General features: G+C 33.8%; 2 protein-coding genes across 8 annotated transcripts in view; both read left to right on the top strand.

The window, feature by feature from the left end:
* The window catches only part of LOC145268614 (protein phosphatase 3 catalytic subunit alpha-like), a 435,971-nt gene that overhangs the window by 313,071 nt on the left and 97,876 nt on the right, over positions 1–25,024 (top strand). The window lies entirely within an intron of this gene.
* Positions 7,794–11,620, top strand: LOC145268615 (uncharacterized). The gene is made up of 3 exons (XM_080124091.1): positions 7,794–9,051; positions 9,559–9,950; positions 10,600–11,620. Exons 1-3 carry the CDS (start codon positions 8,163–8,165, stop codon positions 10,855–10,857), a joined length of 1,539 nt encoding a protein of 512 aa, XP_079980217.1. The 5' UTR covers positions 7,794–8,162; the 3' UTR covers positions 10,858–11,620.

The raw sequence follows: 25,024 nt of genomic DNA, 5'->3' as shown, positions 1-25,024 counted from the left end.
ATGCCATTATTGTGATATTTTAAGCAAATAATCTGGCCCAAAACTAGATGGTAATGTGATATTTTAAGCAAATAATCTGGCCCAAAACTAGATGGTAATGTGATATTTTAAGCAAATAATCTGGCCCAAAACTAGATGGTAATGTGATATTTTAAGCAAATAATCTGGCCCAAAACTAGATGGTAATGTGATATTTTAAGCAAATAATCTGGCCCAAAACTAGATGGTAATGTGATATTTTAAGCAAATAATCTGGCCCAAAACTAGATGGTAATGTGATATTTTAAGCAAATAATCTGGCCCAAAACTAGATGGTAATGTGATATTTTAAGCAAATAATCTGGCCCAAAACTAGATGGTAATGTGATATTTTAAGCAAATAATCTGGCCCAAAACTAGATGGTAATGTTCAATGCCACCAAGACTAAGCTTTTTTCCTTTAATAATTACAAGAAACCTTCTCAACCACTGACTAATGGCCTGCAAATACTTCCCTCAAGCTCCTTGGCTTAACATCCACAGACAACATGAATTGGAACAAATACACTGAAGTGATTGCCAAGGCTGCTGCAAGGAAACTGGGCTTTCTCTACTGTGTTAGCAGGTTACTCCCACCTGAGAGTATCCTGTGTTTCTACAAAACCACTATTTGCCCATCCATCAAATATTGTTGTCGCATCAGGGCTGTTGCATCTGCCATTAGTTTTTCGCTCCTAGACAGGTTTAAAAAAAGACTGACCAACCTAATAGGCCCCACACTGTCAGCCAAACTCCAACCTCTGTCCCATCCCCAAAATGTGGCATCCCTATTCCTGTTTTACAAGTACTTTAACGGTAAGTGCTTGGTCGAACTCAAAGCACTAGTACCCCCTCGACATAAATACTCCCGACAAACCAGGCAAGTCACCCCTTCACTATTGAGATCCCTAGATGACGTAAAGTCTTTTAAATAGCTTCTATCGAATTGCTAAACTTTGGAATTCCCAGGCCTCTACTTCGCTGATTGTACTGACATGCAGAAGTTCAAATGTAATGTGAACAAACATTTCGCCGCGGAACTCCATACATAGTACCATTGCAAATCTTTCTCATAATAGACCCTAACAGGTTAGTGGCACTGTGCCTTGTTTGGGATGCTCAACCATCTACAATAAAAAAAAATTTTTAATTCAAATTTTTTTTTTTTTTGTATATTGCTACATTGTTATTGTCGTCGCCATCAGTTTAACGTCTGTTTTATATACTGACAATTGTTAGCCACTTTATAAAAATTGACTTCCAAACCAACCTATCTCTGGCCAGGTCTTTGTTTATCCCTCTTTCTCTCAAATCCATCTTTATCGTTTCCTCCCATGTGTTACTTCATCGTAAACTGGGCCTGCTACCACAATTTTTCTAAACCGAATAACACAGGAACTATAGTCTTCCAACGTGGCCATACCATCAAAGTCTCCTGTTCAACTCTCCTTTCCCTGTACTGTCCATATTTAATCTTCCTCTCAGGTCATCAGATTTAAGCCTGTTTTTAAGACTCGCATTTAACATCCATCATGTCGTTCTCATAGTTTTTCTCTTTGCGCAACGCATGTTCTGAACCCTTACTGGCCAGGTTCAACTTCCATACATTCCCTTGGTCGACAGTGGTAATACTCTGCTGAAAATGGAATTTAAAGCCTGACCGACCGACCGACCGATATCTTGAAACATTTAATTCATTTATATGCAATCTCTTGGAGAGAAAAATGATGTCATTAAAAATAATTTCTTTACAACCTTAAATATTTGATTTTATTTGTTTTAATCTTCTTTTTTTTTATTATTCATTTATTTATTTTATTTTATTTTTTTTTAACCTTTCTTCATTTTTAGCAAAAACATTTTTATCATTGCCATTCATAGTCGGATGTTTTTTCTCTATGCAGGCGGAAATTTTATCCCTTCATTTTTAACTGAGAGAAAAAGCTCTCATAATCCTACTCGATAATTGTCTTCAATTGTAAACGTGTATTTTTATTTTTATTTTTTTTTTTATTTATTTTTTTTTTTGTTGTTGTTGTACATCGTAACACCGTTTTTCTTTCTTTCTTTTTATCCGTAAAACTTTCTTCACCTTCTTTGTTCAGCTGAACTTGGTAAAGTATGAACCCCTTTGTTAGTTGAATTTGAGACTAGCCTAGTTTGAACCTAGACTGCTGCTTCCTTTGTAAACCTTGTCGTTGTTTATATATGATGCTGCTCACGCATTCCAAGGAGTTTAACTGTTATTTCTTTTTATTAAACCAACAAAAACAAATAACACTTTTTATATCAACGGTAAGTTAGATGTACTACTGGTATAACAACTTGAACCTTCCAGAAATTTGGCGATTAAGGGGTCAAAGTTCAACGATTTGACCTTTGAGAACTCTACCAAACTCATCCTACAATTTTGGGTCTAAACAAGTGAAATTTTAGATATAGATTCCTTGGACATGGATCTAACTTAATAACTTTATTTGAATAGAAGCAAGTCTTGATCCAGATTGAACCTTGACTTCAATCAAATGCATTCAAAGTAACCCAGAATGAACAACAACCAAAATTTCTTTGTTCTTCTTTTTCTTTTTTTTTCTTTTCTTTTTCTCGATTTTCCATTTTTCTCTTCTCCTTTTTTTTTCTCTTCTTTTTTTTTCTCTTCTCCTTTTTTTTCTCTTCTTTTTTTTCTCTTCTCCTTTTTTTTCTCTTCTCCTTTTTTTTCTCTTCTCCTTTTTTTCTCTTCTCTTTTTTTCTCTTCTCTTTTTTTCTTTTTTTCTTTTTTTCCTTTTCTCTTTTTTCTCTTTTTTTTCCATTTTTCTCTTTTTTTCTTTTTCTTTTCTTTTTTCTCTTTTCTCTTTTTTCTCTTTTTCTTTTTTCTCTTCTCCTTTTTTTCTCTTTTTTTCTCTTCTTTTTTTCTCTTTTTTTCTCTTTTTTCTCTTTTCTCTCTTTTTTTCTCTTTTGTTTCTTTTTTCTCTTCTCTTTTTTTCTCTTTTTTCTTTTTTTTCTCTTTTTTTTCTCTTTTTTTTCTTTTTTTTTTTCTCTTCTTTTTTTTCTCTTCTTTTTTTTCTCTTTTTTTTCTCTTTTTTTTCTCTTTTTTTTCTCTTTTTTTTCTCTTCTCTTTTTTTCTCTTCTCTTTTTTTCTCTTCTCTTTTTTTCTCTTCTCTTTTTTTCTCTTTTTTTTTCTCTTTTTTTTTCTCTTTTTTTTTCTCTTTTTTTTTCTCTTTTTTTTTCTCTTTTTTTTCTCTTTTTTTTTCTCTTTTTTTTCTCTTTTTTTTTCTCTTTTTTTTTTCTCTTTTTTTTTTCTCTTTTTTCTCTTTCTCTTTTTTCTCTTTCTCTTTTTTCTCTTTCTCTTTTTTCTCTTTCTCTTTTTTCTCTTTCTCTTTTTTCTCTTCTCTTTTTTCTCTTTTTTTTTCTCTTTTTTTTTTTCTCTTTTTTTTTCTCTTTTTTTTCTCTTCTCTTTTTTTTCTCTTCTCTTTTTTTTCTCTTCTTTTTTCTCTTCTTTTTTCTCTTCTTTTTTCTCTTCTTTTTTCTCTTCTCCTTTTTTTCTCTTCTCCTTTTTTTCTCTTCTCTTTTTTTCTCTTTTTTTTCTCTTCTCTTTTTTTCTCTTCTCTTTTTTCTCTTCTCTTTTTTTCTCTTCTCTTTTTTCTCTTCTCCTTTTTTTCTCTTCTCCTTTTTTTCTCTTCTCCTTTTTTCTCTTCTCCTTTTTTCTCTTCTCCTTTTTTCTCTTCTCCTTTTTTTCTCTTCTCCTTTTTTTCTCTTCTCCTTTTTTTCTCTTCTCCTTTTTTTCTCTTCTCCTTTTTTTCTCTTCTCCTTTTTTTCTCTTCTCCTTTTTTTCTCTTCTCCTTTTTTTCTCTTCTCCTTTTTTTCTCTTCTCTTTTTTTCTCTTCTCTTTTTTTCTCTTCTCTTTTTTTCTCTTCTCTTTTTTTCTCTTCTCTTTTTTTCTCTTCTCTTTTTTTCTCTTCTCTTTTTTTCTCTTCTCTTTTTTCTCTTCTCTTTTTTCTCTTCTCTTTTTTTCTCTTCTCTTTTTTTCTCTTCTCTTTTTTTCTCTTCTCTTTTTTCTCTTCTCTTTTTTTCTCTTCTCTTTTTTTCTCTTCTCTTTTTTCTCTTCTCTTTTTTCTCTTCTCTTTTTTCTCTTCTCTTTTTTTCTCTTTCTCTTTTTTTCTCTTTCTCTTTTTTTCTCTTTCTCTTTTTTCTCCTCTTTTTACTTCTTCTTTTTTTCTCTTCTCCTTTTTTTCTCTTCTCCTTTCTCTTCTCCTTTTTCTCCTTTTTCTCTTCTCCTTTTTCTCTTTTTTTTCTCTTTTTTCTTCTCTTTTTTTCTCTTTTCTTTTTTCTCTTTTATCTCTTTTCTTTTCTCTTCTCTCTTTTCTCTTCTCTTTTGTTTTTCTTTTCTCTGTTCCTTTTCTTTTCTCTTTTCCTTTTCTTTCTTTTTCTTTTTTCTTTTCTCCTGCACAAGTATCAGAAAACATTTAAATAAAACGGTTATAAAAGAAAACGAAAATGATTGTATTTTTCGTTATATAAATTGATTTAATTTTGCATAAACAATAAAACCGAAATCAAAATATGTCCCTTTTATCTGTTGTTCAGTTTGGGGTGACACAAATCTATTTGATCCGTGACCGCAAATTAGATTTTCCCATAATATGTGCTTCAAAAGTAGAACAAAAATGAGTCGAGAAGTCAATTTTTAATGTGAACAGGAAATAAAAATGGAAAATTGCTTCAATCCGAGAAGAGAACTGATGCTACACTTTCATCCTTTCACGAAATTTGCTTTTGATGATTAAAATGACTGGCATTACGCTTTTATAAAGTCCAGGTATGTTTTTGCTTCATTTATAGCAGCCTATTTGTGTGGAAGGTACATACGTTATATCAGTAATGTGTATACCAGAAAGGCATGGTGTCAAGTAAAATATTCATTCATATATATATATATATATATATATATATGGTAACCATTTTATTTATTTATTATTTTTTTTATTTTTTTATTTTTTTGAAGCGTCAAAGTACATCAAAAGAAGTAGTAATCTTTTGGTCATGTGTTTATTTTTTTTGTTTGTTTACATTTTTTTTTTTTTTTTTTTTTTGACATCTAGCTGTGATTTTGGACTTTTGAGTAGATCTTGGATGTTTTTTAGAGCTAAAAGTATTATTGATGCTTTTTTATTGTTTTTTTGTGTCCCCCCCTCGTCTTTCTTTTTCTATCTTTGTTTCTCCTTGATCCTACTGGACCACTGTTAGATTGAACCGTTCCTCTTCATCTTTTCTCATCTTCCCATTTCTAATTTTTTTTTTTTTAACTAGCAGCTTTTGGTATTTTTTGTGTGTTATAAAAGTTTTTTTTTTCTTCATTTGACCATACTTGACCCTTCCTCTCCCCTCCCTCCCTCTTTTGATCATACTCTGTTTGTTCCCCCATCACTTTTTTTTATCATTTTGTTCCTTTGCCCCTTTTTCTCTATCTTCTCTTTCCTTTCTCTTTTTTGTGTGTCAGAACTCTGTTCTTTTACTCAACATATTCTGTTTGTTTCCCTTTTTTATTTCTGTATTGTACTAAGCTTTTTTTTCTTAACAAAACTTCGGCCTTTTTTTATTTTTTTCGACCGTACTCTGTCCTTTTTTTTTTTTACCGTACTCAGTCCTTTTTTTTACCATACTCAGTCCTTTTTTTTTACCATACTCAGTCCTTTTTTTTTACCATACTCAGTCCTTTTTTTTACCATACTCAGTCCTTTTTTTTACCATACTCAGTCCTTTTTTTTACCATACTCAGTCCTTTTTTTTACCATACTCAGTCCTTTTTTTTACCATACTCAGTCCTTTTTTTTTTACCATACTCAGTCCTTTTTTTTACCATACTCAGTCCTTTTTTTTTACCATACTCAGTCCTTTTTTTTTACCATACCCAGTCCTTGTTTTTACCATACCCAGTCCTTTTTTTTACCATACTCAGTCCTTTTTTTTTTTACCATACTCAGTCCTTTTTTTTTACCATACTCAGTCCTTTTTTTTACCATACTCAGTCCTTTTTTTTACCATACTCAGTCCTTTTTTTTACCATACTCAGTCCTTTTTTTTACCATACTCAGTCCTTTTTTTTACCATACTCAGTCCTTTTTTTTACCATACTCAGTCCTTTTTTTTTACCATACTCAGTCCTTTTTTTTACCATACTCAGTCCTTTTTTTTACCATACTCAGTCCTTTTTTTACCATACTCAGTCCTTTTTTTTACCATACTCAGTCCTTTTTTTTACCATACTCAGTCCTTTTTTTTACCATACTCAGTCCTTTTTTTTTTACCATACTCAGTCCTTTTTTTTTACCATACCCAGTCCTTTTTTTTACCATACTCAGTCCTTTTTTTTACCATACTCAGTCCTTTTTTTTACCATACTCAGTCCTTTTTTTTACCATACTCAGTCCTTTTTTTTACCATACTCAGTCCTTTTTTTTACCATACTCAGTCCTTTTTTTTACCATACTCAGTCCTTTTTTTTTACCATACCTAGTCCTTTTTTTACCATACCTAGTCCTTTTTTTACCATACCCAGTCCTTTTTTTTCCATACCCAGTCCTTTTTTTTCCATACCCAGTCCTTTTTTTACCATACCCAGTCCTTTTTTTACCATACCTAGTCCTTTTTTTACCATACTCAGTCCTTTTTTTTACCATACTCAGTCCTTTTTTTTACCATACTCAGTCCTTTTTTTTACCATACTCAGTCCTTTTTTTTTTTACCATACTCAGTCCTTTTTTTTTTAATATACCCAGTCCTTGTTTTTACCATACCCAGTCCTTGTTTTTACCATACCCAGTCCTTGTTTTTACCATACCCAGTCCTTGTTTTTACCATACCCAGTCCTTTTTTTACCATACCCAGTCCTTTTTGTACCATACCTAGTCCTTTTTTTACCATACCCAGTCCTTTTTTTACCATACCTAGTCCTTTTTTTACCATACCCAGTCCTTTTTTTACCATACCTAGTCCTTTTTTTACCATACCCAGTCCTTTTTTTACCATACCTAGTCCTTTTTTTACCATACCCAGTCCTTTTTTTACCATACCTAGTCCTTTTTTTACCATACCTAGTCCTTTTTTTACCATACCCAGTCCTTTTTTTACCATACCCAGTCCTTTTTTTACCATACCCAGTCCTTTTTTTACCATACCCAGTCCTTTTTTTACCATACCCAGTCCTTTTTTTACCATACCCAGTCCTTTTTTTACCATACCCAGTCCTTTTTTTACCATACCTAGTCCTTTTTTTACCATACCTAGTCCTTTTTTTACCATACCCAGTCCTTTTTTTACCATACCCAGTCCTTTTTTTACCATACCCAGTCCTTTTTTTACCATACCTAGTCCTTTTTTTACCATACCTAGTCCTTTTTTTACCATACCCAGTCCTTTTTTTACCATACCCAGTCCTTTTTTTACCATACCCAGTCCTTTTTTTACCATACCTAGTCCTTTTTTTACCATACCTAGTCCTTTTTTTACCATACCTAGTCCTTTTTTTACCATACCTAGTCCTTTTTTTTCCATACCCAGTCCTTTTTTTACCATACCCAGTCCTTTTTTTCCCATACCCAGTCCTTTTTTTACCATACCTAGTCCTTTTTTTACCATACCTAGTCCTTTTTTTACCATACCTAGTCATTTTTTTACCATACCTAGTCCTTTTTTTACCATACCTAGTCCTTTTTTTACCATACCCAGTCCTTTTTTTACCATACCCAGTCCTTTTTTACCATACCCAGTCCTTTTTTACCATACCCAGTCTTTTTTTACCATACCCAGTCCTTTTTTTACCATACCCAGTCCTTTTTTTACCATACCCAGTCCTTTTTTACCATACCCAGTCCTTTTTTTACCATACCCAGTCCTTTTTTTACCATACCCAGTCCTTTTTTTACCATACCCAGTCCTTTTTTTACCATACCCAGTCCTTTTTTTACCATACCCAGTCTTTTTTTTACCATACCCAGTCTTTTTTTTTTTTTTACCATACTCAGTCTTTTTTTTTTTACCATACCCAGTCTTTTTTTTACCATGCCCAGTCTTTTTTTTTTTTACCATGCCCAGTCTTTTTTTTACCATGCCCAGTCTTTTTTTACCATGCCCAGTCTTTTTTTACCATGCCCAGTCTTTTTTTTACCATGCCCAGTCTTTTTTTTACCATACCCAGTCTTTTTTTTACCATACCCAGTCTTTTTTTTTTTTACCATACTCAGTCTTTTTTTTTTACCATACTCAGTCTTTTTTTTTTTTACCATACTCAGTCTTTTTTTTTTACCATACTCAGTCTTTTTTTTTTACCATACTCAGTCTTTTTTTTTTACCATACTCAGTCTTTTTTTTTACCATACTCAGTCTTTTTTTTAACCATACTCAGTCTTTTTTTTTACCATACTCAGTCTTTTTTTTTTTACCATACTCAGTCTTTTTTTTTTTTACCATACTCAGTCTTTTTTTTTTTTTACCATACTCAGTCTTTTTTTTACCATACTCAGTCTTTTTTTTACCATACTCAGTCTTTTTTTTTACCATACTCAGTCTTTTTTTTTTTTACCATACTCAGTCTTTTTTTTTTTTACCATACTCAGTCTTTTTTTTTTTACCATACTCAGTCTTTTTTTTTTACCATACTCAGTTTTTTTTTTTACCATGCCCAGTCTTTTTTTTACCATGCCCAGTCTTTTTTTTACCATGCCCAGTCTTTTTTTTACCATGCCCAGTCTTTTTTTTACCATACCCAGTCTTTTTTTTTACCATACTCAGTCTTTTTTTTTTACCATACTCAGTCTTTTTTTTTACCATACTCAGTCTTTTTTTTTTTTTACCATACTCAGTCTTTTTTTTTTTTTTTTACCATACTCAGTCTTTTTTTTTTTACCATACTCAGTCTTTTTTTCCATACTCAGTCCTTTTTTTTTTACCATATTCATTACTTTTTCCCCGCCCGTACTCAGTTCTTTTTTTTTTTTTTTTTCGCCCGTACTCAGTTCTTTTATTTGCCCGTACTCGGTTCTTTTTTGCCCGTACTCGGTTCTTTTTTGCCCGTACTCAGTCCTTTTTTTTTTTTTCGCCAGTACTCGGTTCTTTTTTGCCCGTACTCAGTCCCTTTTTTTCTTTTTTTCGCCCGTACTCGGTTCTTTTTTGCCCGTACTCGGTTCTTTTTTGCCCGTACTCGGTTCTTTTTTGCCCGTACTCAGTCCTTTTTTTTTGCCCGTACTCGGTCCTTTTTTTTTGCCCGTACTCGGTCCTTTTTTTTTTTTGCCCGTACTCGGTCCTTTTTTTTTTTACCATACTCAGTCTTTTTTTCCATACTCAGTCCTTTTTTTTTTACCATATTCATTACTTTTTCCCCGCCCGTACTCAGTTCTTTTTTTTTTTTTTTTCGCCCGTACTCAGTTCTTTTATTTGCCCGTACTCGGTTCTTTTTTGCCCGTACTCGGTTCTTTTTTGCCCGTACTCAGTCCTTTTTTTTTTTTTTTTTTCGCCCGTACTCGGTTCTTTTTTGCCCGTACTCAGTCCCTTTTTTTCTTTTTTTCGCCCGTACTCGGTTCTTTTTTGCCCGTACTCGGTTCTTTTTTGCCCGTACTCAGTCCTTTTTTTTTGCCCGTACTCGGTCCTTTTTTTTTGCCCGTACTCGGTCCTTTTTTTTTTTTTGCCCGTACTCGGTCCTTTTTTTTTTTTGCCCGTACTCGGTCCTTTTTTTTCGCCCGTACTCGGTCCTTTTTTTTTGCCCGTACTCGGTCCTTTTTTTTTGCCCGTACTCTGTCCTTTTTTTTTGCCCGTACTCTGTCCTTTTTTTTTGCCCGTACTCTGTCCTTTTTTTTTGCCCGTACTCTGTCCTTTTTTTTTGCCCGTACTCGGTCCTTTTTTTTTGCCCGTACTCGGTCCTTTTTTTTTGCCCGTACTCGGTCCTTTTTTTTTGCCCATACTCGGTCCTTTTTTTTGCCCGTACGCGGTCCTTTTTTTTCGCCCGTACTCGGTCCTTTTTTTTCGCCCGTACTCGGTCCCTTTTTTCGCACGTACTCAGTCCTTTTTTCTCGACCATACTCAGTCCTATTTTTTTTCGACCGTACTCAGTCCTATTTTTTTTCGACCGTACTCAGTCCTATTTTTTTTCGACCGTACTCAGTCCTATTTTTTTTCGACCGTACTCAGTCCTATTTTTTTTCGACCGTACTCAGTCCTATTTTTTTTGACCGTACTCAGTCCTATTTTTTTTTTTCGACCGTACTCAGTCCTTTTTTTTTCGACCGTACTCAGTCCTTTTTTTCCTCGACCGTACTCAGTCCTTTTTTTCCTCGACCGTACTCAGTCCTTTTTTTTCTCGACCGTACTCAGTCCTTTTTTTTCTCGACCGTACTCAGTCCTTTTTTTTCTCGACCGTACTCAGTCCTTTTTTTTCTCGACCGTACTCAGTCCTTTTTTTCTGACCGTACTCAGTCCTTTTTTTCTGACCGTACTCAGTCCTTTTTTTCTGACCGTACTCAGTCCTTTTTCCCGACCGTACTCAGTCCTTTTTCCCGACCGTACTCAGTCCTTTTTCCCGACCGTACTCAGTCCTTTTTCCCGACCGTACTCAGTCCTTTTTTCTCGACCGTACTCAATCCTTTTTTTTTTTTCGACCGTACTCAGTCCTTCCCCCCCCCCCCAACCGTACTCTGTCCTCCCCCCCACCGTACTCAGTCCTTTTTTTTTCCCCGACCGTACTCAATCCTTTTTTTTTTTTTTTTGACTGTACTCTGTTCAGTGCCATACCGTTTCTTTCTTTGCTATTTACTTCCCCTCTTTCTTGACCATATTCTACCAGTTTGTTAACCTCCCCACTTTTTAGAATGTTTGGCCTGTTTCCTCTCCCCTACCTCTATTGAACATGCTCCAAACTATTTTTCTTTTAATTTTCATCTATCAGTCGGCAAAACCTTGTTTCTTTTTTTTTTATTTGCTTTAGGCTTGTTTTTTTTTGTTTTTTGTTTTTTTACTCGATGCACTTGTCTTGTAAACAGACCAAATTTTCAGAGAGCAAATTTCTTTCTGCATTTTTCATTTAATTTTTTTTTCAAATCTTGATGAAAATATTGTTTACGGCCAAAAATGAAGCCCGTCTCCTTTCTCCCTTGGAACAGTGTCATCACTATATTGTCATCTTTTTTTTTTTCTTTAAATAGCTGTTTCATCCACATCTCGGTCAAAAATCAAACACACAATATCAATTCCAAAACTGAACGAAAGCAAGACCGCAGACTCTTGTAAAAAGAAGAAGAAAAAAAATTTCTTTCTTTCTAAATTTTTTTTACGATTTCAGAAAACTGTGTCTCCTGAATAAAGCCCCAAATCCTTGCCTGAAATGGCCAGTATTCTGTCATAAGATGTTCGTGATATGTTTATCTTTCGGAAATGTTTCTTTTTCCCAGTTGCATTTTTATTTTCAAAAAACATGACTTCCTCTTAATGTATTAACAAAAAATAATTTTTAATTTTTTATCTCCATAATTATTAATTTTTATGTCTGTCTATATGTTCCAATTATCCCCCCCCCACTCTACTTTGCACAAATTTCTGACCATTTTGACATTTTTGAAACCCCTCCGCCCTATGCTTGTTTTTTTTTTTTTTTTTTTTTTTTTTACATCTCGTCTCTTATTTTCTCTCACATTTCTCCCTCATCCCTCGTCTTATCACTCTCCCTTTTTTCCTTTGACTTCTCTCCTTTTCTTTTTTTTTTTTTTTTAACCCTCTTCACATTTGCACACCTATGCACCAGCTAAAGGTCATCTTTCCATTTTCGTACAGACCTACACCATTTTAAGCTTTCGACAGATAAACGATTTTGGTCGTAAAATAACGCCATTGAGTTCAGAGGGTTTCGCTCGTGTGAATCATCTGTTGCATTAATCGCAGAAACTTAGAAAATGTACATAAGAATTCTCTGCTATAAATTTAATCACACGTGTATGCCAAGGTTTTGACTACTGAGGTGATGGGGAGGGGGGGGGGATACATACGTCATTCATCATTACCACGGACCAGCATAAATTTCCCTCCCCACACATTGTAAAATCGTAAATGTCAATCTTATACATGCATAAACCGAACCCCTGCTATAAACTTAATCACACACAGATTTTTTTAAATGTGGGATGATATATAATTATTTTTGCAAGCAATGCAGCGGCTAACAGAAACCATAAAAGCCACAGACCAGAAGTTCTAGATTAGAGTTTCGCCCTCCTTTGGTCTCATTATTAGAACATATCCAAACTCTGGATTCAAAACTCAAGTTACTTGCATCCAAGGCGAGTCACTATGCAGCTGAGCCACCATGCCACATACAAGATAATATCGTTCTATTGTAGATATCCTAACTGATCTCTAAACATATATACCAAGCTTGGATAAGGTAGAAGCTAGGTCAGTAGCACAAGACATATCTAAGGCATTTGACAGGGTTTGGAATGATGATCTTCTCATGAAAATCAAATCCTATGGTATTGCTGGACATATACTTAATCAAATCCGTCTTGGATAAGAGAAAACTTCAGGTTGTCTTTGATTGTTATACACCAAAACAACATGTTGTAAATGTGGGTGTGCCTCAGTAGTCAATCCTTGGACCTTTATTATTCCTGATTAACACAAATGACCTCCCTAATAAAATTGTCTTTGAGACGGGGATATTTGCTGAGAACACCACGCTCTATAACAGACAAGAGGGTAAACCGAATGAATATGTAACATAATGCTAAAACTCTAAAGGAAGACCGCCAGTCTATCGTGGAATGAGTCTGTAACTGGTTGGTAATAATCAATACTGCCAAAACTAAACTTTTTTTTTTTTTTTTAATGATTACAAGAAACCTAACCACAGATTGCCATGGTTAATGATACATTACCTGAAAGTACTTCTCTCAGGCTCCCCGGGTTAACATCCGCATGCAATATGAATTCAAGCAAATAAATTGAGGTAGTTGCCAAGGTTGCTAGGAGTAAGGTAGACTCTCTACCGTGCTAAAAGGCTACTCTCAGGTGTGAGTAGCCTATCCTGTATCTCTACAAGGCCACGGTTCACTTATGCACGGAGTATTGTTGCCACATCTGGGCTGGTGTATCTGCCATTAGTCTCTGTCTCCTAGAGGGTTCAAAAAAGAGTTGCCAACCTAATAGGTTCTGAACTAAACTCTAACCTCTGTCCTATCACCGAAACCTGGCATCCTTGTGGCTGTTTACAAGTATTTCAATGGCAAGTGCTCTGATGAGCTCAAAGTGCTAGTGTCCCCTTGACGACAGTATCCTCAACAAATCTGAGAAGCAACAAAATCAAAACGTAGATTCCATGAACAAAGTTTTTTTCTTAGAACTGCACGCCTGTGAAACTCTCTTCTGTTTGCCTGTTTCCCACCTGACTACAACTTGGACATCTTCAAGTCCAACATAAACAAATTCCTGATAAACCGCCCCCTTAAGTAATCCAATTTATCAAATCTCCATTACTAACGATTACGATATTATCCCATTGATTTCTGTACACGCAATAACCCTTATCCTCGAGTGACCTCCAAGCCTTGATAAGTGGTGACTTTCTATGTAAAAAAAAAATCCCACCCCTTCACTGTAGAAATCCCTAGATGCTATAAAGCCTTTTACTCAAATATCTTTTTCCTTCAGACTGTTGTACTTTGGAATTCCCTCCCAGGCCCCTGTTGACCTGACTGTACTGACGTACAGAAATTAAAGTGTAATGTAAACAGACATCTCGCTGTTCAACTCCCTAAATAGTATCTCTGCACATCTGTTCCCAAATAGTAGCCCCTCACAACTAAGTGGCTCTCTGCCTTGTTTGAAGTGAAATGACAATACAATAAAAAAAATGAATAAATGTTTTACTTATAAGACCAAAGGAAGCAAAATTTGAGTCTAGAATATCTAGTCTATGGCTTTCATGGTTTGTGTGAGGTGCGGTATTATTTGATTGTGGAAACAATCCAAGATAGTAATATAAAACTTTACATCTCTGGCTATAAACATGCCATAAAAGATTTTATAAAACTACGGAAAATTCTACGGAAATTTATAATGCGAAATCTACCTCATCGGCACTTGTCATTCATGTTCAGATTATTTGTAATTCCCGACTGTCTTTACCTTTCTGTGTTTATTCAAATTTTTGTTGTCACATCCACAATTTTAAAGGAATCAATTTTTATATTTAATAGTAAGTCCCTTTTTAATAGAATTTGCAGTTTATTTTCTCTTGGGAGAAAAGTATGAATTTTCGTAACTTCATGGAATATGAAAAAAAAAAAATCTGTACTGTATTCCCTGTTTTTTAATATTTGCTGATCCAATAAATTTTGTTTCTATTTTGCATCACTTAAATCCCTTCATGTGTGTGTGTGTGTGTACATGATGATTGTCAGACGAGTGCCACTCCCTCAGTTACTGAAAGTCCATGAGCCAGAAAATAACTTTTTTTTTAGTCCTGCCTGCGAATTCACACGCTCAAGCAGACATGACATTCCTTGGCATACATACATATATATACATACACATAAACATACATACATGCACACATCCATACATACACAGTACATATAACACATACATACATATACATGCACACACATATGCATACACATATATACTATCATATACAAATAAATACATACATATACATATACGTACACATGTATGCACATATATATATATATATATATGTATATACATACACATAAAGTTACCTACATATACGTACACATACATATATATGCACCTATACGCATACATATATATGCATATATACATATATATATCTATCTATGTATGTGTGTGTACATACATACATATATCTATGTATGTGTGTGTACATACATCTATGTATGTATGTATATGAACTACATTGTTCCATTCTCTTTCATACACTTTGCCTATCATTTTATTTTTCCTTTACCATCATGTTGCTCTAAGTTTTTTTTTTTTTAATTTACTCTTTACTTGTTCTCTCCTTATCCTTCCCCCTCATCCTCTCACCTCTCCTCCTCCTCTCACCTATCCTCATCTCTAATTCTCTTTACTCGTTTCCTCCTCTTTCCTTCCTTAAAATACTCTGCCCACCTCTGCGCTTGTCTTAAAAAATTTTTAAACCTTTCTATTATGCCCTTGCTCAACTTGTCTAGCATTTACTTTTTTTTTTTAACTTAAAAGTTGTATGTATGAATATATATATATATATATATATATATAGTCTGTGAAAATGTTTCTTCAATTATATTTCACTTTTTATTTATACCAATCCTTAATTTATGAAGCTCAATGTAATTACAGAGCATATAGCAAATAAATGACAAAAATCTATGTTCCAAGTTACATGATGTTGACCATCTTGCAATTTATTCCTTTAATTACGTTGACATTCACAATTCTTGACAGCACCTGTTTCGTAGTACTAAATCATTCATTTAATTATTATATCAATCGATAAACTTATTCTGCCCTTAACTCCTCAGAAGATGTAGCACCTATCAACCCATTAAAAGAAAATAAAATGCATATGGGCATGACTACAAAATACGAAAATCTGAAGAGAAGTTGCAATTAAAAATGGCATAATAAAAGGTAATTGCAACTTCTCTTCCAATTTTCGTATTTTGTAATCATGCCCATATGCATTTTATTTTCTTCTGATGGGTTGATAGGTGCTATTTTTTCTGAGGAGTTAAGGGCAGAATAGATTCATTGATTCATATAATCATTATGAATGATTTAGTGTTATGAAACAGGTGTTGTCAAGAATTGTGAATTTCAACTGAATTAAAGGAATAAATTGTAAGATGGTCAACATCATGTAACTTGGAATATAGACTTTTCTCATTTATTTGTGTTTTACATATATATATATATATATATATATATATATATATATATATATATATATATATATCCATATCCATCCATCTATCTATCTATGAATTGTCCCATCTTCAATTTTTGCGAATGATTTGAATTGTAAAATCCCAGGTACCATGATACATTTCACTCCCTCCCCTACTTTCCAATACCCCTTTTCTCCCTCTCTCCTGGCCTGTTTGTCCCTCTGACTTAGAGCATCTTATCCATACTAACCAGCATTCATCTTGTAGATTAGATCGGACACATTTCCCCATTTTTAATTTGAACCTCTGTTTTAAGATAAACTCCTTTAAATTTTTAAGAAGTATGAATAAGGTAGGTGGGGGCAAATTTCATTTTCGTGTAAAAAAAAAAAAAAAAAAAAATTTATTCTTCCCCTCCATCTCAACAGAAATAGTTTCGTCCAAATTGTGGTGTAATATTTTTGGAATATTGGATTGTTGCAAAGCTTTTTCGGATGCAGTGTCTTTTGCCTTTTTTCAAAGCCCTCTTCAAGGCACATATTTATTCGTGGGAACAGTTGTCTTGAAGAGTGCTTTGAAAAACAACGGACACTCCATCTGAAAAAGGCTTTGCAACAATTTCTCCCGCGAATCTATATTGCCCATGGATATACGGGTGTTAACTAGCCCAGACCACCCACTTCTGAAGATTTATTTCCCCAAAATATCCCTATAGTTTTTTTTCTTGGGTTGACCACCAAAGGGTCCGTCAGTTTCTTTTTTCTGCCAGAACGACTTGTTTGAGGGGGTTCCAGGTCAAACGCATCATACAAAGGACACTTCATCTAAAAAAGCTTTGCAACAATTTTGAAGACGTTTGTTTCTTCATATTTGTTTTTCCCCAACACTTTTTTTTTTTTTTTAAATCAGCTTAAATATTTATTTGATTTTAAAAGATTTAAAATATCTTCTCTCAAATATTTAAATGAAATAAATCACGTTTAATAGGGGTTTTTTCCCCCCATTTTTAATTGATTTTTAATTGATTTTTAAAGATGGATTTCTAAATAAAATGGAAATACTTGCTGGTTTTGTATCCCTTTCATACGGTTATGGTATTAAAACCTGTGCAATCTTTGTTTTGACAAAAATAAAAAAGATCCACTGCTGCTGAATTTGTGTCTCCCTATTAAGGTTATCGTATCAAATATAATGTCTAAGGATTCAACACACAAGAAAAAAAACCCATTAAAGTGCATCTAACCCCAGATGCACTAGTATGACCCCATGTTCAGGCGAGTAAGTCTTGTTTGTAAACAAAGAAATTGCCGCGTTGCTAACTCATTAGTGCCAAATTTTTTATTCCTTCAATTTATTACCAAAAATCTTTTGTGAATACAGTATTTCATGCAAAAATTATGTTCAAACATTTAATTTTTAGGATAACTTTTGTTATGTGGGTTCGTTATAAGGAGTACCTGACTAAAAAAAAATATTTTGATTAAATAATTGTATACTTTCGTTTGAGATTTATATATTTTATACTGAAAACTGAGACCTTAATGTTGCCAGTTCAGCCGGGGATTTTTCCTCAAGACCAAAATATATCTCCTGCAAAAAAAAAAAAAAAAAAAAAAAAAAAATTCTGGCGAGTTAAAGTGCACTGTTGCCAAAATTATTCTAATAATCTTTTGTAAATCCAATATTATTTGATATTAAAATTTTAAATATTTACTTAGCTTTAGAAGATTAGAGCAGGGTTTCCCAAAGTGGGCTGCACGGAGCCTTGAGGTTCCAGGAGTGAGTCCGAGGGGCTCCGGAAGCCCTTTCTTAAAGAGGACCAAATGCTTTATATGGAAACATTAAATGGCTGCAGACATTTAATTGTTGGCCTTTTTTACTTGGAAGAGATATGATACATGATTACAGGCGCAGAGAGTTTTCGGACGGTTCACGAAAAAGTATATATAAAAAAAAATGGTTGTAAAAACGAAGATATAATAAAATCACAAACAGGAACAACAAATGGACAAATATAAGTTAAGATTTGAAATTAATATTTTTCATATTTATTTTAGAAATTATCTTGTTAGTGCTCCGTGAAAACTCTTTACCATGCTCAAGGGCTATATGGTGTCCTGAGGTTTGGGAAACCCTGGATTAGAATATATATATATATATATATATATATATATCCGTGCTGAGTCGTAGAAATTTCCAGGTTGGTATCTGGGGGTGCATTAATTCATTGGGTGAGATGCACGGCCATTCTTCGTTAAGACATGCATTTAGAAAGAAACTGATATAAACCCCTGCGGTCTACTGTATGTTCTGTCCTGCAGCAGTTATCTGCACTGACAAAGGTTAGCAGTAATACCAAAAAGTGTGGTTGGTTCTACACAAAGCCTTCACCACTATAAACAAATCATCTGTGTTGATTTCTGAACAACTTAGTTGTTGTGGCGGAACCTCATACGTCGAAATTGATGGGAGAGTCCATCTATATGTAGGTTATAAAGACTACTTGACCAAAAATATTTGGATTTGGTGATAGATGAAACCGATTGTATCCAAGGGTTGTTCCAAAAGTAAAACTGTTGATTTTTCTTAACTCAGAAAGATGAAGAGCTATGAAGTTGGAAGTGGTACCAATAAAAGGAGTGGCCTTTTGTACTCCAGAAATTATTTCTACATAGTCACCAGCATTCTCAATGCACTTTTTCCAGGAATTCAATGATGCATCTCTGCTTTAGGCATACGTCCATGATAGAGTAGTTGCTTTTTTTTTATAATCTTATACCGTCAATATCTGCAACAGAAAGAGATGAAACTTTCAGGTCATGAATTCATAAGTTCAATCATCATAACAATACAATTTGCAATCCTCTCTGATGCATTGGGGTGGAAAAAAAAAAGTAGGCATCACTTTTGGAACGCCCTTCATATTTCCACTCTAGATTTTCACATTTGATACTGAAAACTGATTGCTAATATATATCATAGAATAGGTGTAAGATTTGAAAGGCACCCTAATCTTTTTAGTTAACTAAAGATACCCCTGAAGAATACAGATGCTGCTGAAATCTGATCATCCTTCCAATCCCAAAAAAGGGATGAACATTGGCGCTTATGTGTTAAAGCTGTGCAATTTTTTCGGGATCAGAGTAAAAATGTTAAAAGGTGTCTCTATGATTCACTGGTGGACTTTTCATGTTCAGTTGAGCAAATTGTAGTAAATTTATGCCATGATTAAAAGATGACAAAAAATTGTGTAGGGAAATAATTTTTTTTTTTTTTTTTTTTTTTTTTGTGTACTGTTATCCTCATCTTCGTAGTTATTGTTTCATGATGTTTCAACCAGCTATTCCTCTGATCTTCTTCAGGTGGTTAACCACGACGGGATATAAATGCTGAGTCTCTTAGCCATATCCTCAGTAATTACTGCCTTCCATAGTTGTTGTCGTCTCACCATCTTTTGGCCAACTGATACTCTGGCCTATTTTGGATAGGATTTGAAACCGCTATCTTCAGACGATGCTCATCTGGAACCATAGAGATTCAACGCCTTTATCCACTGCGCCACAGGCCCTAAAGTGGTGAGACGACGACAACAACTACAGAAGGCAGTAATTATTGATTGGTTGGTTAGTTTTGTTTTACGGCATATCAACCCCTTTCAGGTTATTTAATGCCAAATCCAGTTATTTTGAAGAAAATTATTTTTAATAGAATATATTTGTTTTTTCCAAGTCGGTTTCTATTTAACGCATAGTTGGGACCCTAACAGGTACTACCACTCCAGGTCAGAGTGGACCTGGGAGCAATGGTAATTGTGGCTCCATACTCCCCCAAACCCGCAAGCTGGGGCCTCACCATCAGATATAGTTTAAGGTCATATTGAGGAGCAGTAATTATTGAGGATACAGTTAAGACTCAACATTCCTATACCATCGCGGTTAATCACCTGAAGAAGGCCAAAGGATTAGTTGGTTGAAAGATGGTGAAACAACAACAACTATGAAGATGAGGATAACAGTCTGCAAATAAAATAAATATACAAATTCTCTCAAAAGATTCCAATAAAAAAAAATGGTTTATCTTTATTGTTCATTGCGCCGAACGACTAGAGAACGGTAACGCTCAAAGAGGTTTTGGAGTGCACACATAGGAATTGGAGATCTCAATTTTAAATTCTCTTTCTGCCAGATCGGATATCGAAATGGACATCCATGCATCCTTTTTTGGCATGAGACCCACAACCCTAATCCGCTTTATCCAGATGGCCTCCTTGTTTTGCTCTAGCTGCCCGATGTTGTTCTTCTGCCCAAATGGGTGGCATCTCTGTTTGACTATAGCCACAGTAAAGTCATTCCATTGATCTTTGATGGAAAACTTTTTTCTTTTTTTTTTTCTCGCCTTGCTTGTTATCGGATTCAACTCCTCATACCTGTCGTCCTTAGCTAATTAGTGTATTTGCTTCTTGTGTTTGCGGTGTTACACGTGGTGGTGGTGGTGGTCGTCGTCGTCGTGGTCCTGGCAACTTGATGCTGCCGACATTTAATGTTTCAGCTACTTTTTGCCCTTCCCCCCTTCCAAAATTTGGGTCACCACTCCCACAGTTGACAGGTGAGTGCTCTCCTCCTTCTTCTTCTACTACTACTACTACTACTACTACTACTACTACTGCTACTATCCTTCAGGAGACAAAATATTTCCGCCCCGCTCCGTTATTTTTATAATCTCCCTCACATTAGATTTTCCTCGATGAACGAATGCAAAACTTTTTTTTTTTTTCATTTATTACATCCATATTATTATTCAAACAGGTAAATTATACGACGTAATATTTTGAAGTACGATGTATGTAGAACTGACAAGCAGAAATTTGAATCCTAATTTGCATATCTATTTTTTTTTAAACAATCCAGCAATAATTCATTATTGACTGTTAAAAAAAAATAGATATGCAAAATAGGATTCAAGATAATTAGTAGTGATGGGACGATTCCAATATTTTCCCCAATTCCGATACAATTACCAATTCCAATTCTTTATGAATCTCTAGATGTCATATTTAACTATAGAGTTATTATTCGTCCTGATTACTGTAGAAAACGCGTTAATGTGCAGATATTTTCTCATGCGTGAAAACGCACTTGTGGGCGATGATTTAGGGATTTTAATTTTATTGGTAGTTTGAAATCAATAAATATTTATTTTATCATTACTACCAGCAGTAGATTTTGCTTTAAACAAAATCAAATAAAAAGAAAACCAAAAGAATCGTTTTTGGCATCAGAAAATACAAATTTTTCCGATTCCAATATCCACAGAAGTTCAGATTTTCCCGATTTCCCATTCTGTCTCAGATTAATCGTCCCAACGCTATTAGCTAGATAAACTAGGTAAGTTGAACTTCCTTGAAAATGGATTTATCATTTTTATTCATTAAATCACTTTAATTACTGTTATTTCAACAAAACTACTGCATATTATATATATATATATATATATATATATAGAAAATAGGTCAATAAAATTACAAATCAATATCACCAAGCATTATTTCTTATTTCATTTATTTCCTCTCTAGGAGATTATACACAAGGTCAGGTATGGGTTTGATGAAAGTGTTTCTGTGGAAAGAAATAGATTTCGAACTTGGAGCACTGCAGGTTGTCAGTGGCTAACCACTCAGCCACCGTCACCCTTTTTCAAAATTTGTGTTCTTTATCTAATATACCAGGAGTATAGGAGTTCATATACAAAAGGAGAAAGTTAGTGCTGTCTCCATCATGCTTTTTTCTTCCCTGCTCTCTCTTTTGCTGTCAAAGCTATATTTTCCATTTTTTTATTTTTTTTCCCTAAAGACCCCCCCCCCCACATCCTTCCCCTCTGCTTACATTATCACTTACATTATCACTTAAATAAATTTATTTCTTCTTTCTGTCCACTTATTTTTTACTTGAAAGATAAAATTTATATCAAATTTTTCAAAATATTAATATTTATCTATTTATATGAATGTGAAAGTTTTTGTTGCACGTTTTAAAATTCATGTCTGCAAAAGCCATGTTTGAAGTTTAATTAACGTTTTCTTTCTTTAGTAGTGGTCACATGACCAGAGGTCCAAGACTGTATATTTGTGAGAGAGAAAGAGAGTGAAAAGAAATAAAACGGTAGTCGAGTTCCCTTATTGAAATCATTTTATGCTTCATGAATTTTTAAAATTCTACGAAAAACTTTTTTCTTTCAATACAAGGTACCTTCAATAAGTTTCTAAACTATTTTTCTTTCAATACAAGGTACCTTCAATAAGTTTCTAAACTATTTTTTCGTATGAGCACTTTTCTTGATAGAAGTCCTCTTCGAAGCAATCTCCAACAACTTCTGGAAAACCCCATGGAAATTCTCTTGTGTGAGCGTGTCAATGATGACCCCCGTCACAGCTTCTTTCATCTCCTCAAATGTCTTGTAACGACAGTCTGCAAGCTTTTCCTTGAGCTTAGGGAATAACTAAAAGTCCCAGGGAGAAAGGTCTGGACTATAAGATTGTACTCTAGAAAGTTTTAGAAATTATTTTTATAACATAACAGATTTCTTTGAGCTAAATTTCAATATTGAGACGGAAAGAGGGAATATGTCGTAATTTTATAGGATGTACACGGCATTAATTGGGTTGGAAGAGGTGCAAGTATAGTGACTAGTGACATTAATTGAAATAAATTTCTATAGTTTTTTTTTTTTTGTTTTTTTTAATCCTTTCCCCCCCCCCTTAAAGTAAACTTAGCGTCTCCTAGAAATTAACAGGGTATTTCTGCTCCAATACCTAAACCTCATATTAAAACTTTCAAGTTATAAATAAAAAATGTATTTCCTTTCTAGGGAGACCATGTATAAACTGAGACACCCACAACAATTGATCAGAATGAAATGTACTTATCCATGCATTTTCATCTCAGGCAGTGGGAGGGGTGTATTTCTAAAGCCCTCGAAAATAAAATTTAAACACCCACCCACCTTCGCTGAGAAATTTGTGAACAAATAAACAAAGGCAGGAACTACATATCTTGCATATAAAATTGTCTTTTCAGATTTTTAAAGTCAGACCCAAATAGCATTTAAATTGATAAGTCAAGTATTGCTTCTGACAAGCCAATATGCGATTTTTTTATGTTGTAGCATGTTATTGGCAATATAATTATGTTCTTCGCTATAATTTTTTTTTTTTTTTTTTAAGTACATAATCTGGCCCAGACGATTTGATATCTTAAACTTAAGACACAAATATTTTACGTTTTTAGGATCTTTTAATGAATTTTGATCCAAATTAAAATAAGGATTCCTGGTGTAAGTTTTAGTTTTTATTTCTTTCTAAAATGTTTTAGTACTTCCAAAAATTTTTACTTTCAAAAAACTTGTTCTTCCAAAAAAAATTCTTATTCCGAAAAATTATTCATTATTGCAAAGAATTTTATTCATTATTGCAAAGAATTTTATATATTATTCTAAAAAAATTAATTTATTATTCCAAAATGTTTATTTTTGCAATTATTTTTTCCAAATTTGATTTATAAACCTATAAAAATTGATTGAATCCCATTTTTTAATTTTTTTTTTATTTTCAGTAAAAATAATTAAATTATACACTGATACTACAATTCTCCCCTCCTCTGTCCGTGCCCAATCTATGGATAAAACTTGCTTTCAATTCATCATATGCAATGTTTTTCCTATATTAAGTAATCCCCCCACACACACACACTCACTAACTTTCTCCCCTCCAACGCCCATTAAGACTTGACTCTTCAAAAATTATTCACTGCTCATTCACAGCTTGAATAATTTGCAATTTTTGGAGTTTTCGTAGTATTGTTCTTGTCTTATTATTTTCACGTTTCCATGGATGTAGTCTCCTGCCTTCTTCATATGTGTTTTGTTGGACTCTGGAATCTATATGGAATTTCGAATCGATTCAAGTTCAACAAGATGCACCTGAAGATGGCCAGAGGTTACATTGGGCAAAACATTGTGAAAATAACCGAGATGAGAACAGTGGTGCGAATGATATAAATTATCCATCCTCATCTGAAAAATGCAAAAATCACTTTTCAGTCATTCAAATCGTGGCATTTATCACAAAGAAAAAAGAATCGTATAAAACTGAAGATGGACTTTAAAATGTTTCTTTTTTTTTTATTTCCCCCCCCCCCTGTCTGTTTCTTGTGCGTGGAAGGGATACTTCAGTTATTGTTGGTGTTGTTTTGCAAGGCTTTTTTGCAAACAAACAATAGAATTGGATATCCACATTTTTCATTTTTTTTTTCTTCTCTTTTTACAGTGCTGATTAAAATAGACGAAACTGGTACTAAAACACCTATTTAATCTGTAAAATGTTTCGATTCTTATACAAATATCGACAGCATATCATTGGAATATTCTGCGCTATCACATAAACTGCCAGAAGATGCCAAATAAAACTTGGGGGAGGGGGTTACGTAAAAACGCCGGCCAATTTTTTTTCTTTTACTGAAAACGATGACCAATTTTTAAAACTCAAACAAAATTATAATCGAAAACAGTATGTTATTACTTGGAACGCCATTCTTAACACGGGGAGAAAAGGGGTGGGGGTGCTTTTTAACTATTTTGTACTTTCAGTTAACAAAATAATAAACCATATTTTGTAAAAACGAAATTAATAAACAAAAGATGCTGTTTGCCAATTCTCGGCTACTGCGATTTCATTTACTAAGCATTTTGACACTTTCCAGTGGTTTAAATGACCTGTGCAGAATTTGTTAATTATAACGCGGCCTAGACTCTGCATAAGCACCAATGTTTCCTCCTGCTGCGTGTTGCTTTTAAACAAATAAATTTTTTCCCTTATTGAAATCATTTTATGCTTCATGAATTTTTAAAATTATACGAAAAACTTTTTTCTTTCAATACAAGGTACCTTCAATAAGTTTCTAAACTATCTTTTCGTATGAGCACTTTTCTTGATAGAAGTCCTCTTCGAAGCAATCTCCAACAACTTCTGGAAAACCCCATGGAAATTCTCTTGTGTGAGCGTGTCAATGATGACCCCCGTCACAGCTTCTTTCATCTCCTCAAGTGTCTTGTAACGACAGTCT

This window comes from Euprymna scolopes, chromosome 44 (genome assembly GCF_053919585.1).
Source record: "Euprymna scolopes isolate OS-2025 chromosome 44, ASM5391958v1, whole genome shotgun sequence".
NCBI lineage: Eukaryota > Metazoa > Mollusca > Cephalopoda > Sepiida > Sepiolidae > Euprymna > Euprymna scolopes.
Note: the sequence above shows the minus strand (reverse complement) of the source record. Positions and strands in the feature narration are given on the sequence as shown.

Bases quoted from the DNA above. Each gene is read 5' to 3' on its own strand.
- LOC145268615 (XM_080124091.1), top strand. From the start codon at position 8,163: ATGCCCAGTCTTTTTTTTACCATGCCCAGTCTTTTTTTTACCATACCC. The intron at 9,052-9,558 runs GTTCTTTTTTGC...GCCCGTACTCAG, and splicing joins CTTTTATTTGCCCGTACTCG to TCCCTTTTTTTCTTTTTTTC. The intron at 9,951-10,599 runs GTCCTTTTTTTT...GACCGTACTCAG, and splicing joins TTTTTTTTTGCCCGTACTCG to TCCTTTTTCCCGACCGTACT.